Source organism: Sturnira hondurensis, unplaced genomic scaffold, assembly GCF_014824575.4.
Source record: "Sturnira hondurensis isolate 20B ecotype Veracruz unplaced genomic scaffold, ASM1482457v3 Scaffold0008321, whole genome shotgun sequence".
Taxonomy (NCBI): Eukaryota; Metazoa; Chordata; class Mammalia; order Chiroptera; family Phyllostomidae; genus Sturnira; species Sturnira hondurensis.
Window position 1 is genome coordinate 132,354 of NW_028080952.1, and position 16,529 is coordinate 148,882.

Genomic DNA, 16,529 nt, shown 5'->3' on the forward strand with positions numbered 1-16,529 from the left:
CTTAGGATACAATCCTAGCAGTGGAATTGCTGGGTCAAAAGGCAGGTCCAATTTTAGTTTTCTGAGAAAATTCCATACTGTTTTCCATAATGGTTGTACCAGTCTGCAATCCCACCAACAGTGGACCAGAGTCCCCTTTTCCCCACACCCTCTCCAACATTTGTTGTTTATTGCTTTGTTTATGATAGCCATTCTCACTGGAGTAAAGTGGTATCTCATTGTGGTTTTAATTTACATCTCTCTAATAGCTAGAGATATTGAGCATCTCTTCATGTGTCTCTGGATCCTCTGTATGTCCTCCTTGGAGAAGAGTCTTGAACCACCATTTTTTGATCCACTTATTTACTGATGGGCACTTAGGCTGTTTCCAGCACTTGGCTATTGGAAATAACTGTGACTATTGGGGTGCATAGGTTCCTCTGAATTGGTGTTTCAGTATTTTAAAATTTTTGATGTTATTGTTAATTAAGTAGTTTCTTAATTTTGTTTTCAGATTTTTTACTGCTATTGTGTAGACATACAATTGAGGTTTGTACTTTAACTTTGTATCCAGTGGTCTCATGAAACTTGTTGACTTGTTTAGTAGTTCTTGAATGGATTCCTTAAATTTTTTACAAATATCTTCATGTCATCTATGAATAAAGATCATTTTATGACTTTTTAACTAAACCGAACATTTTAATTTGTTTTTCTAATGCATTTTCTAGAATCTACAGTGCAATGTTGAATAGAATTGGAAAAAACAGATAATTTTTCTCATGGTAGATTTCAGTCAAGTGTGATGTTTGGTTTATTCATAGATAACATGTATCAGGTTGTGGAATTTCTATTGATGTTTTGTGGAAAGTTTTTATCATGAGGCTTTTATTCTGAGAAATTGATAAGTAGTGCTAACTTAGGGAACCATGACACTCTCCCCCCTTTGGTCATATTTGTAATTTTCCCACCACTGTCTCCTAACTGAGAGAGCTGGAAGAGGTTCTAAGATATATCTGTTAAAATTTAGGGGGGATTATTTTATCTAAAATACATGGAACATCTATGTAGTGATTTCCATGGTGAGATAAATAAAGAATAATCTGGGAGAAATATTCATGATTCATCAATTTATAGAGTTTAGTTGAAGTCAGAAAAGTAGATAAGACCACTAAACAAAAAGGAGAGAGCCAGGTAAAGATCTCTCAAAAAAATCAATGTATAAATTGGACACTGCAAAGTGAACTAAGACATAAACTTCTGAGAAGTAGGATTAAAGAAAAAGGCAAAAGTAGATTCACAACAGCAACAGCTCATTGAGAAATAAGTCAGTTTAAGAAAACAAGTATTTCTTGATTTAGTAATTAAATGGTACTTGTTGGACTTAACTATGAAAGTGAACAGAAATGTGAGTGTGTTAAGGCAGCACAGAGTCAGATGGCCTGGAGTTGGGAGAAGTAGAAAAAGTATTCATAGAACCGTAGACCCTCTCCCAGAGGTTTGCTATTTAGGGAGGAAAATAAGTTAGAAAAGAGCAACAGGACAGGAAGGGTTAAATGAAAATGTTTAAAAGCATAAAAAATGATTTAAAGAGATAAACAGAGCTTTGAGGGCAGCTACAGGAAAAAACCTCTAAAGCAAGTGATGACTATGGCCTAGATATTAGAATATGTATGTGGGAGAAGAAAATGTATATGTGTGTGGAGGTGGGCCTGGGTAAGAAAAAGGCAGGCTCTTTTAAAAGCATCATGCAAATATGTCATAAGATTAAGTAAATTTTTCTAATTAGTTTTCAGGTTCTGGAATTTAAAGTGGGATCCTGAATTATGGCATTCCTCACCAAAGCAGCCCCCAATAGCAGTACTTCAATGACCTCAACATTCCTGCTGGTGGGCATGCCAGGCCTATCATCGGTACCCTCCTGGTGGACAATAGCCCTCATCCCTGTTTACCTTCTTTCTGTTCTGGGAAATGGTACTATTCTCTGGATCATTGCTGTGGAGCCCACCTTGCACCACCCAATGTACTTCTTCCTCTTCATGCTTAGTGTGTCTGATGTTGGTGTGGCCACAGCCCTGATGCCCACCCTGCTGAGTCTTGCCCTTGCTAATGCGCATGCAGTCCCTGCCTCAGCCTGCCTCCTGCAGATGTTCTTTGTCCATGTATTTTCCGTTATGGAGTCCTCTGTCTTGCTCACCATGGCCTTAGATAGGGCACTGGCCATTTACCGCCCTCTCCACTACCCAACACTTCTCACCAATGATGTCATTAGAAAGATCGGCCTTGCCATTGCTTTCCGATGCCTGGGTCTCCATCTGCCCCTGCCATTTCTTCTGGCCCACATGCCTTACTGCCACCCACAGGTCCTGACCCATTCTTATTGCTTGCACCCAGATATGGCCCGACTGGCCTGCCCAGGAGCATGGGGTGCAGTCTACAGCCTCTTTGTGGTCCTATCAGCCATGGGACTGGACCCATTGCTTATTTTCTTCTCCTATGGCCTAATTGGCAGGGTATTGCAAAGTTTGGGATCCAATGAGAATCGCTGGAAAGCTGGTCAAACCTGTGCTGCCCACCTCTGTGCTGTGCTCCTCTTCTATGTTCCCATGATCCTCCTGGCACTCATTGACCGTCTTAGAGTGCCAGTCCCTCGGCCTGCCCATACTCTTCTCTCCTATGTCCACTTCCTGCTTCCTCCATTGATAAACCCTATTCTCTATAGTGTCAAGATGAAGGAGATTAGAGAGAGAATATTCAAGAGGTTACAGCCCAGGAAGATAAGTTGCACTCAGTGAGAAGGATGTCCCACCACATTTGGCAACTCAAGACTACCTGAATCAAAGGTTTCTGACTGAGAACTCTGTTCACCGTGCATTAAATGGTCTTTCCAGTGCACATGTGCACATGCACATGGATGTATATGCCTGTTCCTAGATGTGCACCTATGTATATTGATGAAAGTTTATGAACCTCAGAGAATGGCAGTGGCCTACGCACTGTTACACTACAAATCAACAGAATTGAAAGGGCCAGAATCTAGGTCTTGTCACAACCATCCAAGTATGTCTGTTTTTGTTAATTTCCACACTACATCAATATCCAAATAACTGAGGAAATGGGGAGAGTTAAGCAATTACACAGAAAAGAAAAAGAAGATAGAACCATTCTACTCAACTGCATGGAGGACTTACAACTAGTGTTGGACCCTTATAAAAAGTAGAGGTTCTACCTTATCCATAATGATTGGATGAAGGAGAAGGAGACTAAATATCTCATTTAGGCTCTTCATCCTGAGAGATAAACTATATAACTCTGATCAAACCAGGAAAAAAGAAGTGAACATTTTTTTTCACCCTTTACTTAGTTCAGAATGTTAATATAGCCCTAGCTGGGTGGCTTAGTTGGTTGGAGAGTCATCTCCTACACCAAAAGATTGTGGGTTTGATATCCACTCAAGGCACACACCCAGGTTGCAGGTTCAATCACCGGTCAGGGTACATACAGGAGGCAGCTGATCAGTTTCTCACATCAGTGTATCTCTCTCTCTCTCTCTCTGTCTCTCATTTCCCTTGCTCTCTAAAATCAGTAAACATATCCTTTACATTAATCAGTAAACATTGATTAAAACAATGTTAGTATACTTTTTGAATGTATATGCATATTTATAATTAAAATTTCAAATAATTTAGAAAAATACAAAAAGTAAAACTTACTTTAAAGTATGTCACCTGAAATGTAATAATTACCTTTTTACTGAACACTAATAAAAGTTTATTTTATTTTATTTTTTTATCGTTCAGTTACAGTTGTCCTACCTTTTGGCCCATTACTCTCCCCTGCCCCATCTCCCCACTTTGTTCCCACAGTCAATCCCCACCCCATTGTCCATGCTTATTGATATTCCCTGACTTGCCCCTTCCCCTTCTTTTCCCTTGTAATCCCCTTACCCCTTTCCCACTGGTCACTGTCAGTTTGTTCTTTATTTCCATGTCTCTGGTTCTATTTTGCTCATTTGTTTGTTTTGTTGATTAGGTTCCACTTATAGGTGAGATCACATGGTATTTGTCTTTTGCCACCTGGCTTATTTCACTTGGCGCAATAAAAGTTTTATATAAATGGAATCTTACACATAGTAGATAAAATTATTGGTCTTAATTTCTACCAGTAGTATTATATGTCCACACCCACATTATGGGGTCAGAGTAGGCAGATTGTACTCATTTTAATATTCACTTGGAGCTTGGAAACATGACTTACTCTGGTGAACACAGTCCATATGACTTATTTTGCTCAGTAGGACGTTAATGGATGTGTTAAGAGCGAAGTCCCAAGTGGGGTTTCTCCCTTTGCTGTGAGTAATATTTAGCTCTAGGACCTTCTGCCTGGTCCTAGAATGAACTACATGGGGCAAACCAATAGCCTGAAACGAATCCTAGCTAACTGACTGGAGATCTGAAACAGAGCCATCACCTCAAAACAGCCTGGATCAAGAGGACTTCTGTCAACCTGATAGTCAGCAAGTCAGCAAGGACTTCTGTCAACCTGATAGTCATATCACTTCTTTATTATGATAAATTCTGTGGCTGTAAGCAACTAAAATTGGTGGTTCTATGCAGCAAAACAAACTAACACTATAATTACAGTTTTATTCCATAAATATGGTTAATTTCCTAATGATCTTTTCTTTATGTTCTTACAATTATTGTTATACATATTAGGGGCTTGCTTTATTTTTAGCATAAAAGTTGAATAATATTCTACATGCTTTTCTATATCTTGTTTTTCTTATGGTAGAAATCCCTCAAAGTGAATAAGCATGGATTCATTCAAAGACAACCTAATGTCCATGACATGGATGGACTGCAATGAACTCAGCTGTTTCCTAGTGATGGGCATTGGAGTTGTATTCGGCATTATACCACTCTAAATGCTGTAACAGACATGCTGATGCAGCTGTCCATGTTTACTTGTGGTTTTATCCCTGTAAGACTGATCTCTGTGTCATCACTGCTGGTTTCAAATAGTTGTACATTTTTTTTTCAATAAGTATTGGTAGATTCCTTTCCCCAAAGGCTATATTAATTTATATTTTTACTTTTTTGTAGGAGTGTGTTTTTTTCTTGCATATCCACCAAAATTTACCATTACTACTATTCTTAAATTTTCATCAATTTTATAATTATCACATTTACCTTTATGCTGAATTCTCCCAATAGTAAGAATGAATGTCCTTCAGGTGTCTATTGATTTTTTTGTCACCTCTATGAATAGCTTCTTCAAATAATCTTCATCCATTTTTCTATTGTATTGTTTATGTTTTAAATACATCTTTGTAAGAGATGCTAGTTTTATGTCCTTACCAATATACTTCCACCTTTATTCTCCTTTATAATTTTGTTGTTTTATATGTTGCTTTAAAGTGTATCTTTGATTCCTTTGCTTTACATGGTCTCTTATACGTTTTTCTAAAATTGTAATAGTTTTAATTTTAAGTTTTTTTGTATCAGAAATCTAAATTTATTTTTATCAAAGTCAATGTGTACTAGTGGTAAAATAATCTATTAAATGCATTCTCTTTTTCTCACTGAAATAAAATACTATGTCTGAATGTCATCTTTTAAAATAATATTATATATAAAATATATGTTTATGTGTGTTGCTTTACAGATCTTTTAATGACTTTGGTATATATGTGTCATATACATATACTTCTGTTCTATTCGAGTAGCTTCATAGTGTGATTTTGTCAATATGTGGTATAGTTGCCCCCTTCTCACAAAACAAACAAGAGCTTTGGAATTCTAAGAGAAACTACATTGTTTTTACAGACTAAATATAAGAGAATTAACATCTGGTAATAAGTTTTTACATCCAATAATATATAATAAATGTTTCACTTAGTAACATCTTTTGTACATTTTTAAATAAAATTATGTTTTAATTTAATTGATGTCCATGTAGTTTTCAAGTGTATGATTTTGTTACTATTATAACTAAAATATTTCCCCATTTCTATTTCTATATACATATTGCTAGAGAAAAATTTTATTCATATATACTTTATCAATTATCATATGCATTATAGTAGGTTTGTTTCTTACTTTTGGATTTTATTTTTATACAGCACGTTTAAGTAAAACTACATGATTGGTAACTTTTTTCCAATGTTAGTGTATATTATTTAGATTTATTTTATTGAATTCATTAGATCTCCAATCCATTAAAAAATTAAAAGTAAAAGTGAACATTCAAATCTTGTTTCTCACTTTAATAGAAATGAAATTGATGTTTCACATATTTAGAACAATGGTTGGCTCCTAGATCTTTGGATAAATTTTGTAACATTGAAATATTTCATTTATATTTTATTTTAATTTTTAAATAAGTGTACTTAATGAATCCTGCCAAATGTTTTTCAGCATCCCTAACATAATTATAATTGTCTGCTTAAAAAGTGTAGAAAAATTTTCTGGTATTGAAACATCATTGTTCTCTTGTGTTTATAAAAGAACCCATATTAAATAAAAAGTAGCAAATTGAATTCAGTTAGTCACAAAACAAGAACACACAATGTGTAAGTATGCATTCCAGGAATGCAGAAATATTTACCTCCTTATAATCATGTTTCTCTGCTAGGCATATTATATATTCTCATATTAAACTAATTAAGTAAGTTAGTCTATTTCACAGATGAGATTACTGACATGAGAATTTAAGAACACCTTAAGTCTATAAAATTAGAGCTGTAATCTTTATTTTAATATCTGCCTTAATCCCAAACAAATCTTTAAAATTGTTGAACAGAGAAACAGCCTGGTCTCAAGGCGATGTTTCCAATCGATGGTAGGGTCTCTGAGGAACCCTGCTTGCCCACAGTTTACCCTCTCCTTCTGCCTGATGTGCCTACCTCCAGCTCCCATGTATTTACTGAGAGTAGAATGATGTGGACAGAGTCTGGAGTTCCTCAGGCCAGGGTTTGAATTCTCAGTCTACCACTTCCTGTGTTATTTGGCATAAATTGTTCCCATATTTGTAAAACAGGTATAATGAGGATTATATGAATCAAGTCCCTGTATCACAGCATCGATTTGGAATTAAAATAAAATTAAAATAACTACATTTAAACTTTGCATATTAAATTTGAATTAAAACTTCACAGCAGGAAGATTTTTTTAAACTTCTATCACTTCATTTTATGGAGAGAAAACTGAAAGTTGGGACCTGATAAGCATTTTGAATGGACCTTTGTAAATCAGTAGTAGTTGCACTAAACCTGGCACTGCCGGCTGCCTCTATACTTTTATCACTTCACTAAGTATTGGGAGGAAAGAACTCTCTTCCACTGAACACATCCATATCCACCCTGTCAAAGCCTCTGTATTTGATGGCTGCTATTACCACTGCTGGCCCAGCAAGTGAGACTGTTCTCTCTTTCCCTCTCACTGCAAATTTCTCCACATCCACTTGACTGATAGATTCAAGGAAAAACATTCTTTCTCCTCTAACAGCACATAATGGGTACAGGTATTAGCAAGAACATTTCCAACTGTAAATAAAATGCAACAGTGATAGCTGGACATTGAATGAAACTGCAGACCATAAATATTCTGCAAAACCCGTTTCTCCAGTTGGTCGCATTGCTAAAGAAAACCCTCCAGATGTGTGTGTATGTATGTGTGTGTGTGTGTGAGAGAGAGAGACAGACAGAGATAAATAAATAGATGATAGATAGATAGATAGATAGATAGATAAGAGATTTAAATATTCCTAATGGAAATCACAAATTCAAGCACCTGGAGGAACCAGGTGATAACAGAAATGACTGGTAGTACACACTCAGACTGAGTTGTGGGGACATAAGGACCTGGCTACTTCTCAGTGGGTTCTGAGTGAGTGTAGGCTTAGTATTGCCATATCTTCCCACCTTTAAGATAATTCATAAATTTATATTTTATATGAAATCGCCTAATCACTATTTTATCCAGACAATCCTGTCTGAAGACTGGATATTTGGATTTTGTACCCTTTATTTTTTCAACTAACTAACTCATGTAATGAAGAAGAAGGAAGTCTTCTTACATTTCAAAGTATGTATGAAATACAATACACAGTACATAGAAAGTAAATTTTTCAAAATCACACGGCCAGGACATGGCAGAGTTGAGACCAGAAGACTTGTTTCCTGGCTAGGTTCCTAGCTGGTCTACTCGTCTTGCTTCCTCCCCTGCAAGAAAAGCTAAGTTAACACAGCAGAGAGTTTAAAGGGCATATAATCGATGATTTACTCTATTTCTATGGGTTGTCTTCTAAATCCTCATAGTTTACTGTTTAGCAATAATCCTGTATGCTGATATAAATAGGGATGGCATAGTTCTAGTGACTTTCTCATTAGGAAGTTCATGGAATACATTAGCCTGGCTCTGCTGAAATGCCAGGAAGTGACAGGTGGGACCAGGAGATTTCACGTATTAAAGTTGTTTGACTTTCTGCTTGAGCACAGAGGTGTAGATTCTGTGTTGTGACTTGACAGTTATCACCTAACAGAATTATAGGCTACCCTAAATTCAGACGAAAGAACTCCTGTCTCTCACAAAGGCCCCTAAGTTCCCTGTCAATGTGAACTTCTTGGCAAGAGGTACAGAGAGTAGGGAGTGGAGCCTAGGTAATGACTTCCCTGACTCATCCCTGCACCCCCACCCCAGTGGAACCAGAGGAACTTTCGTGATAGCTGAATGTCCTTTGGTACTGTTACCAAATAAAAGGGGGGTTCACCTAGAATCTGGCTGGTGTAGCTCAGTGGATTGAGCATGGACCTGCGAACCAGAGTATCGCGGTTTGACTCCCAGTCAGGGCACATGCCTGGATTGCAAGCCAGTTCCCAGCAGGGGACACACGAGAGGCAACCATACATTGATATTTCTCTCCCTCTCTCCTTCCCTTCCCCTCTAAAGGTAAATAAATAAAATATTTTTTAAAAAAGGAGGTTCATCGGCCTGCCACCAAAAGAGTCAGACTTGTGAGGCAGTTGCTGGTAATAAAGGAAAGAGATTTTATTCTGATGCTGCACAATCTATAAAAATGATGGACTCTTGTCTCAAAATCCATTTTCTTAGCAAGACCAAAACAAAAGTCAGTGTCCAGCATTGGACAGTGTCCAGTGACCAAATATAAATTGGAACCTCAGGAGGTTTTAGAGCCGCAAGCAGCTGCTAAACAGTCATTCCTGTACATTAACTTGCTCCCAGCTGCTGACTGTTTCAGGCTCTCTCTCGGAGGCCATGAGCCACATGGCTGCTAGGGCCACAGGTCCTGTGCTCCCAGGAGAGAATTTGTGAAGGCCCCGGAAAATGCATCAGCAGGTAGGCCAGAGAGGGAGAGAGCCTGCCACCTGGAGGCCATTGGCCACATGGCTGCTAAGGACACGTGGCCCTTGGAGAGAACAGGCTGAGTACACCATGACAGTCCAAGTCAGGAGAGCTACTAGCATGGGAGAAAACATTTCTTTGTTCTCTTGGGACTATATTAGTTTGGGTGTGGAAAGAACCAGGTCCTTTCTCAAAACGACCAATCAACTTCTCCAATTTTTGCATGCTTCATGTGGGTACACCTCCCAACCAATCCCTTCTTCCTCCAGGCTAGACTAGCAGGCTCTCCCACTATTTTGACTTCTGTGGCACTGGTGCCTGCCTGCTGCCCCTGATCCCACCTCCAATCTAATACCAGAGCAGCAGGATGGAAAGGCTTTTCGTGTGCTCAGTATAAAAAACTTCCTCTTCTCCATCTTGGTCAGTAGGGGAGCCTCCCCTGACTCCACCCTGTCCTGGAGCTGCCTGGCTTCCCTGCCCTAGAGCATCAGGCGACTTTGCAGTAGCTCTGCCATCTCTGGGTGAATGCTCCACCGCAGCTAAGCTCAACCAACACTCCCACTGCGGGTAGGCGGCGTCCTGCTGTTTGCAGTGTCTGCCAAGGTTCCTACCACCTCTGGACCGGGAAGTCATGCGGCCAAGATACTGGGCAGCCCGATGATCCTCTGCAGTGATCCACTGAGCCTCAGCCTCTGAAACAGCTGGATCCACACCCCACCAGCAGCAGGCCCCCCTTCTCCCTGCAGCTTGTGTCTGCTGAGTGTCAGGCATCTGGTTCACTGGGAAGGGGCAGGCCGAGGGCAGGCTTATTCAGGAGTAACAGTCAGTTCAGGGCCACTCACCTAGCTCCTTCTTAGAAGCTTTGGATCCTCACTGTTCCCTTTTATGCCTAAGGATAGATGCCACCAATCCCCCAAATGGCAACAGGATTTCTACCTACTTTATGGAATGCAGACCTCTTCTTCCTTAATAGCAGAGAAGCCATAGTGTATTAGACTCCTGAAGGGATTGAGTGATGACTTAACTAATTAATTAATGCAACTTAAAGACTATGAAGTCAATGCAAACATCTTTAATTTGGAGGATATGTTGTGCTCCTAAGACAATTTGCAGGAAAGAAAATGAAACTTCAACCGTTGCCCCATCATTTAGATTTCAGGCCCAGTTTTTCCAAGACCTTCACTCTAATCTGCTGAGTTCTTACACAGTACACAATGGGACTCATCAAGGGTAGTACCAGCAAGAATGCATCAGCTATAAGAATCATAGCCAAAGGTGACTTACACTTGGCAAAGCAATGCGTAATAGCCAAGGTGATTATGGGCACATAGAAGATGAGCACAGCACAGATGTGGGACACACAGGTGTTAAGACCTTTAAGGCACTGCCCATGGGATGCAATACTCAAAACAGTCTTCAGGGTGAACACATAGGAAACAGCAATGAACACACTGTCTGACATCATGCAGAGTATAACAAACAGACCGTAGTAAAAATTAACCTATTGTCAGAGCAGGCCAGTTCTATGATGTCTTGGTGGAGGTAGTAGGAGTGTGGTAAAAGGTGTCTATTACAGTACTTGAGTCTCTTTAAAATGAAAGAAAGAGGAAGAACTAGGAGAATGCTTTTAGTAGCAAATGCCAGCCCAATTTGCAAAACTCTGGAACTGGTAAGGATAGAGCTATATCTCAGAGGGCTGTAAATGGCTACAAAGTGATCAAAGGACATGATCAGGAGCACTGAGGACTTAATGTCTGTGAATCCATGGATGAAAAACTCCTGGGCAAAGCAGGCAATTGTCTGCTTCCACAGAAGCAGAAATTTCCACAGAAATCCCCATGGCATTAAACAAGAAGATTCTCAGCATCCTCGGAAGTGAGGAGAAAGACAGGCCCAGGTCAGACAAGACCAGCATGGAGAGGAACGTGGGTTCATGCAGGGAATGTTCTGTCCAGATGACAAATAGGACGGTGCAGTTGCCCAGGAAAGCCAGGAGGTAGATGAGGCAGATAGGAATGGAGGTCCAAATGTCTACATGCTCAAGGCCTGGCATCCCAATCAATAGGAATGTGGAAATTTCAATTTCTGAGGTATTGAGAGGAAACATCATAAATAGGTTTCCTGTTTATATACTCCTGGTAGATACCAACATCAATAACAAACAGAAACTCTCTTAGTTGCATTTATTAATTACAACTAAGTACAGTTATTAATTAAATTAAATACAGCTCACCCTTAGGTGTCAGGAAATAATAGAACATAAGTTTTTCTATATAAAGAAATATAAGATATAAATTTATATAAGCTTTTGTGATATTCATTTACAAACTCTATACTACTTTAATCTAACTTTATTCCCTGAATATTTCTAAACAACTCTACAACTTGGAAGTAACAATGTGCTTTAATAACCTTTTAATAAAACCACCAGTGTTTGAGGTTTATTCATCAAGTGAACTACCTTGGAATACATCACACTCTGGTAAAAGTTCTACAATTATTGATGTGGTCAATGGTCAAGCATGTATACAAACCAGAGGCTACAGCAGCAGGAGTGAAAGAAGCCTGAATCTTATATTATTTCTTGTATCATTGTCCGTGGTGCATGTGTGTGAAAACATAAATTTGATCTACCACAAAGGTTGGCAAACTAAGATACAGAGCTAAATTCAGCCCATGGCCTGTTTTTGGACAACCTATGGGGTTTAAAAAATATTTTTAAAAGATTGTGTTTTAAAGAAGAAGAAAAAGGAGGAGGAAAAGAGGAAGAAGAAGTGGAAAAAGAATAAGCATGAGCATATGTGGCAGAGAGACAGCTCATGGCTAAAAAATCTGAAATATTTGATCCCTGGCCATTTACAAAAAAAGTTTGTTGACTCCTGGAGTAGAAAATTATGCATACAAATGCATATACACACACACAATTAGGGTAGAATGAGTAGGGTGGAAATGGAGTATAAGTAAAAAATAATTTCATACTTAAGAGTGATGTTTTAATTTTTCATTAACAAGAAATAATACTACATAAAACAAATACATAAATGTTTAAATTTATCCACCAGAATCATGAAAATAGGTGTTACTCTCTGTACTTTTCTATAGTCTTTTCATTCTTTCCCCTCCTAATTGTCTTACGCAGCATCAATCCCAGAACATAAACCCCCAAACTCAGAGATTTCCAGCACCAAATACCACTTGCCAGACCTTGACAGTAGCCTGAGGCAGGGCAATATAGGTGAGTGTAGCACTTCAGTGAGCAGAGGAAGAAGGACATCTCTGACACCAGTTGTCATGACCTAGGCCAGTGACTCTCAACCTGTGGACCACAAGAATTTTTAAAACATGCAATACCTGACTATTCAATCAGGAGCCCTTAGATTGTCAAATAAAAAAAGTGACAATGGCCAACACAACAATAGCCATCTAGTGTGAATGTACCAAAATTATATCTATTTTTGTTAGATCAGCAAAAATACAATATATACATTTTTTGGTGTGCAGTAGAATTTTAGTCATTAGTTTCTACATGCCATGAGATGAAAAAGGTTAAAAATCGCTGACCTAAGTGATGAGCCACCAGCTGGAAGACCACAGCAGGTGGTGAGGAGGCACAGGCCAGGCTCAAGTGTTTGTCCTTTCACAGGTAATTCATGAGCATTTCTTGGCAAAGGTAGAGAAAGGAAAGGTTACATCCAAATAGAAGAAACAACATGGTGAAGGGTGGAAGTAGAAAGCAGTGAAGTACCTGAGAAGAGTTATTAGCTTTTCTCTTTGCAGCCTAAATTTTAAAGAACCTTTACATCACGTTGATTCAGGGTACAGGCTATGAAAGAGGTTTAGTGGTAGGTATAGTGCAGCATGGGAAGAAGGGAAGTGGTGAGGCTGGATGAGGAGAACATACTTTCTACTCACCACACTAAGTGTCCATTTTGCCTCATTCTTTCAAATGTGGTTAATGTTCTCCAGATCTGCAGCACACATCCCAGTTGTCATTTGTAGGTGCTTAAAGACTCACAATGTTTCCCTGCAATTGGTACTGGTCCTGCTCAGAATGGCCACAGCCTTGCCCCTCTCCCCCTGTTCATATATCCCTTTCCCATTACTCTTGGCTTCTCTGTCTGCCTTTTAGATTGGTAGCCAGTTCAGGTTCTCTCTGGTATTTAGACTAATTCCTGCTCACACTCTTGGTGCTGGGTCACTGACACCTCCGGTAATACTCCTTTTAACAGCTCTAGACCAGAAAACTTCAATCATGCAGCTCACAGTGTGCCTTGGTCAGGTGAGCAGGATTCAAGGAGAGGTAGAAAAATTATAACACAACATTCATTCTGGTTCAGTGAGTTCCTTCAAAATGGGTCATTTCTAAGATTCCTGGTCTGAGGTCTTTCTTGATGAGCTTCCACCTAACTCAAATAACTAAAGCAATGATTTAATATTGTTTTTTTTGCTGTGTTCATCATGCAGACACAAAGATGTACCCCAGCCTACATATGGACCCTAATCTTTTTCAACTGTTAATCCTGTCTCAAAATGTAGCTTGTCCCCTTAGACTGTACGACCCATGAAGAATTTTTATCTCCAGCCCTCTGAAAGGCATAAGGTTGGTCTCTATAAATTACAGCATTTTCATTGGGAAACATAAAATTCTCTTAAATGTATTCAATTTGAGCCTCTAGGACACCCACCAAATCCCTTGTTGTCTTACTTGACAGCCAGATGGAAGGGTTTCAGATGATTCAGGTTCTGCAGCCTCTTTGTCTCAACACCCTGTTTGGAACCCATATCCTTACTTATATTCTCATAGTCATCTAGGTACATCCTCCCAAGAATTAACAGACACCTTGTACCCTGGAAACAATAATTTCTCTTGTTTCATCACTGTCAATGAGCGGTTCTGACATGGAAATGCAGAGAACAAGTTCTGACTAACTCATAGAACTTAACTCTCATGATCTTGTTCCCACACCAAGTAGAGGCTTTGGGGAGAGCCAGTCTCCAACATTGGTAAGGCAGCCTATATCCATATGTGGCTCAAATTAAGTGGATGCCATGGTAGACAGAATTTAGGACTATCACAGACTTTATGGAGAATTTCGCCCACAGATACGTTCTGTCTGGTCATCACAATGTCCAATTTGATTATTAATGTAAATGAATTTAAGTCACAAGCTCTCAAATTTATGATAAACTCCTTCTTCACATTAATTGACCGCCAGAGGCATTTAATCTCACAGAAGAGAAAGGAAAGCCCAGGGCCATAAGCAGTGATGGTATTTCAGACCCTCAAGTTCAGAATAGATTATTAATTTTTATTCAGCCTCCAATTTTAAATATTGGAAATAAATAAGAGCTATAATTCTGGTGGCATGTTGCAGGATCACATATTATTTTCAGACAAAGAGAAAATAAGATCCAGCAAAACATTTTAGGCCTGAAACAAAGTAAGAACAGAGAAGTGAATCAATGTTGATAAGCCAACAGTAATGTTTCTGTCTTCAGGTTAACACAGGAGGGGATGTGCCTGAGGTAAGAGCTATCACAAACAATTAGGTCAGGCAGAAATTGGAGAAAAGGGGGCCAAACACATTTTAATTTGATCTTTAATGCTAAAAATATAGGATATAATTTTTCACTGATAAGAGGCAACCAGACATACTATTTTACTGTTTTTTGGTTAAAATAAGAGATTATAGAGGCGAGATGATTAATAGAATTCTAGATAACAATTATCTCAACTTTTAATGTTCATCTACCCACAACAGTAACTAATTTTGAGTGTCTCATATGGTATTTAGTATTTACACTGGATATAACCCTGCACATAATAAAGAGCAAAATAACTTTATCTATATAACATCCACAGTTGAATTACATAGATGTATATTTTATTTTATTTTGAGCTTTTTACTGAATTTATTGGGGTGACATTGCTTCACAAAACCATACAGGTTTCAAGTACACAACTCAACAAAACATCTTCTGTATGCATACTGCATTGTGGACCCATTGCCCCAGTCAAAGGCTCTTTCCCTCCCCACCCCCCAACTCTGCCCACCACTGCCTACCCCCTCTTTCCCTCTGGCTATCACCACACTGTTTTCTTTGTCTATGGAAGAGATGTGTGTGTGTGTATAGATATGTGTGTGTGTATAAATACATATATGTTTATGTATAAATCATATATGTGTGTTTATATATAAATCATACACATGTATGTTTATATAAAAATAATGTATGTAGATAAATATGTGTGTGTGTTATATGTATATGACTTTTTTGCTTAATTTCTTCACCTTCTTTCAGCTGGCCCCCTACCCCATTTCACTCTGACAGCTGTTAGTCTGTCCTGTGTATCCATCCATGCTGCTGTTTCTATTTTGTTCAACTGTTTATTTTATTAATTAGATTCTACATATACTGAGATTATATCTTTTGCTGAGATTATATACTGAGCATTTATCTTTCTCTGTCTGACTTATTTCACTGAGCATAATAATCTCCAGGTCCATCTATGCTGTCACAAAAGGTAATATTTTCTTTTTCTTTTCTTCTTTTTTTTTTCAGCCAAGTAGTACCCCATTGTGTAAATGTACCACAGCTACTTTAGCCACTCATTTACTGATGAGCACTAGGACTGTTTCCAGATCTTGGCATCTGTGAATAACGCTGCAATGAACATAGGAGTGCATATATTCTTTCAAATTGGTGTTTTGGGTTTCTTCAGATATATTCCCAGAAGTGGAATGACTGGGCCATAAAGCAGTTCTCTTTTTAATTTTTTGAGGAAAGTTTATACTGTTTTCCACAGTGGCTGCACCAATCTGCATTCCCACCAGCAGTGCAGTAGGGTTCTAATTTCTCCACATCCTCACCAGCACTTGTCATTTGTTTATTTATTGATGGTAGCCCTTCTGACAGGATTGAGGTGATATCTCATTGTAGTTTTAATTTGAATCTCTCAAATGCTTAGTGACATTAAGTATTTTTCCATGTGTCTATTGGCCATCTGTATGTCCTCTTTAGAGACACGTCTGTGTAGGCCCTTTGTCCATTGTTTTAATTGGATTGTTTGTCTTTCTTGTGTTGAGTTGCATAAGTTCTTTATATATTTTTGAAATGAACCCATTATCAGATGTATCATTGGCAAATATGTTCACCCACTCAATGGGTTCCCTTTTCATTTTGTCG

General features: G+C 38.5%; 1 protein-coding gene and 1 pseudogene across 1 annotated transcript; one reads left to right on the plus strand and one right to left on the minus strand.

The window, feature by feature from the left end:
- The first annotated feature begins 1,805 nt into the window (after positions 1–1,805).
- OR51S1 (olfactory receptor family 51 subfamily S member 1) lies at positions 1,806–2,771 on the plus strand. Its single transcript, XM_037054700.1, has one exon. The coding sequence runs from the start codon at positions 1,845–1,847 to the stop codon at positions 2,769–2,771; it is 927 nt and encodes a 308-aa protein (XP_036910595.1). The 5' UTR covers positions 1,806–1,844.
- Positions 2,772–10,485: 7,714 nt separating this feature from the next.
- Positions 10,486–11,448, minus strand: LOC118992737 (olfactory receptor 51A7-like; annotated as a pseudogene).
- Between the last annotated feature and the right edge of the window lie 5,081 nt (positions 11,449–16,529).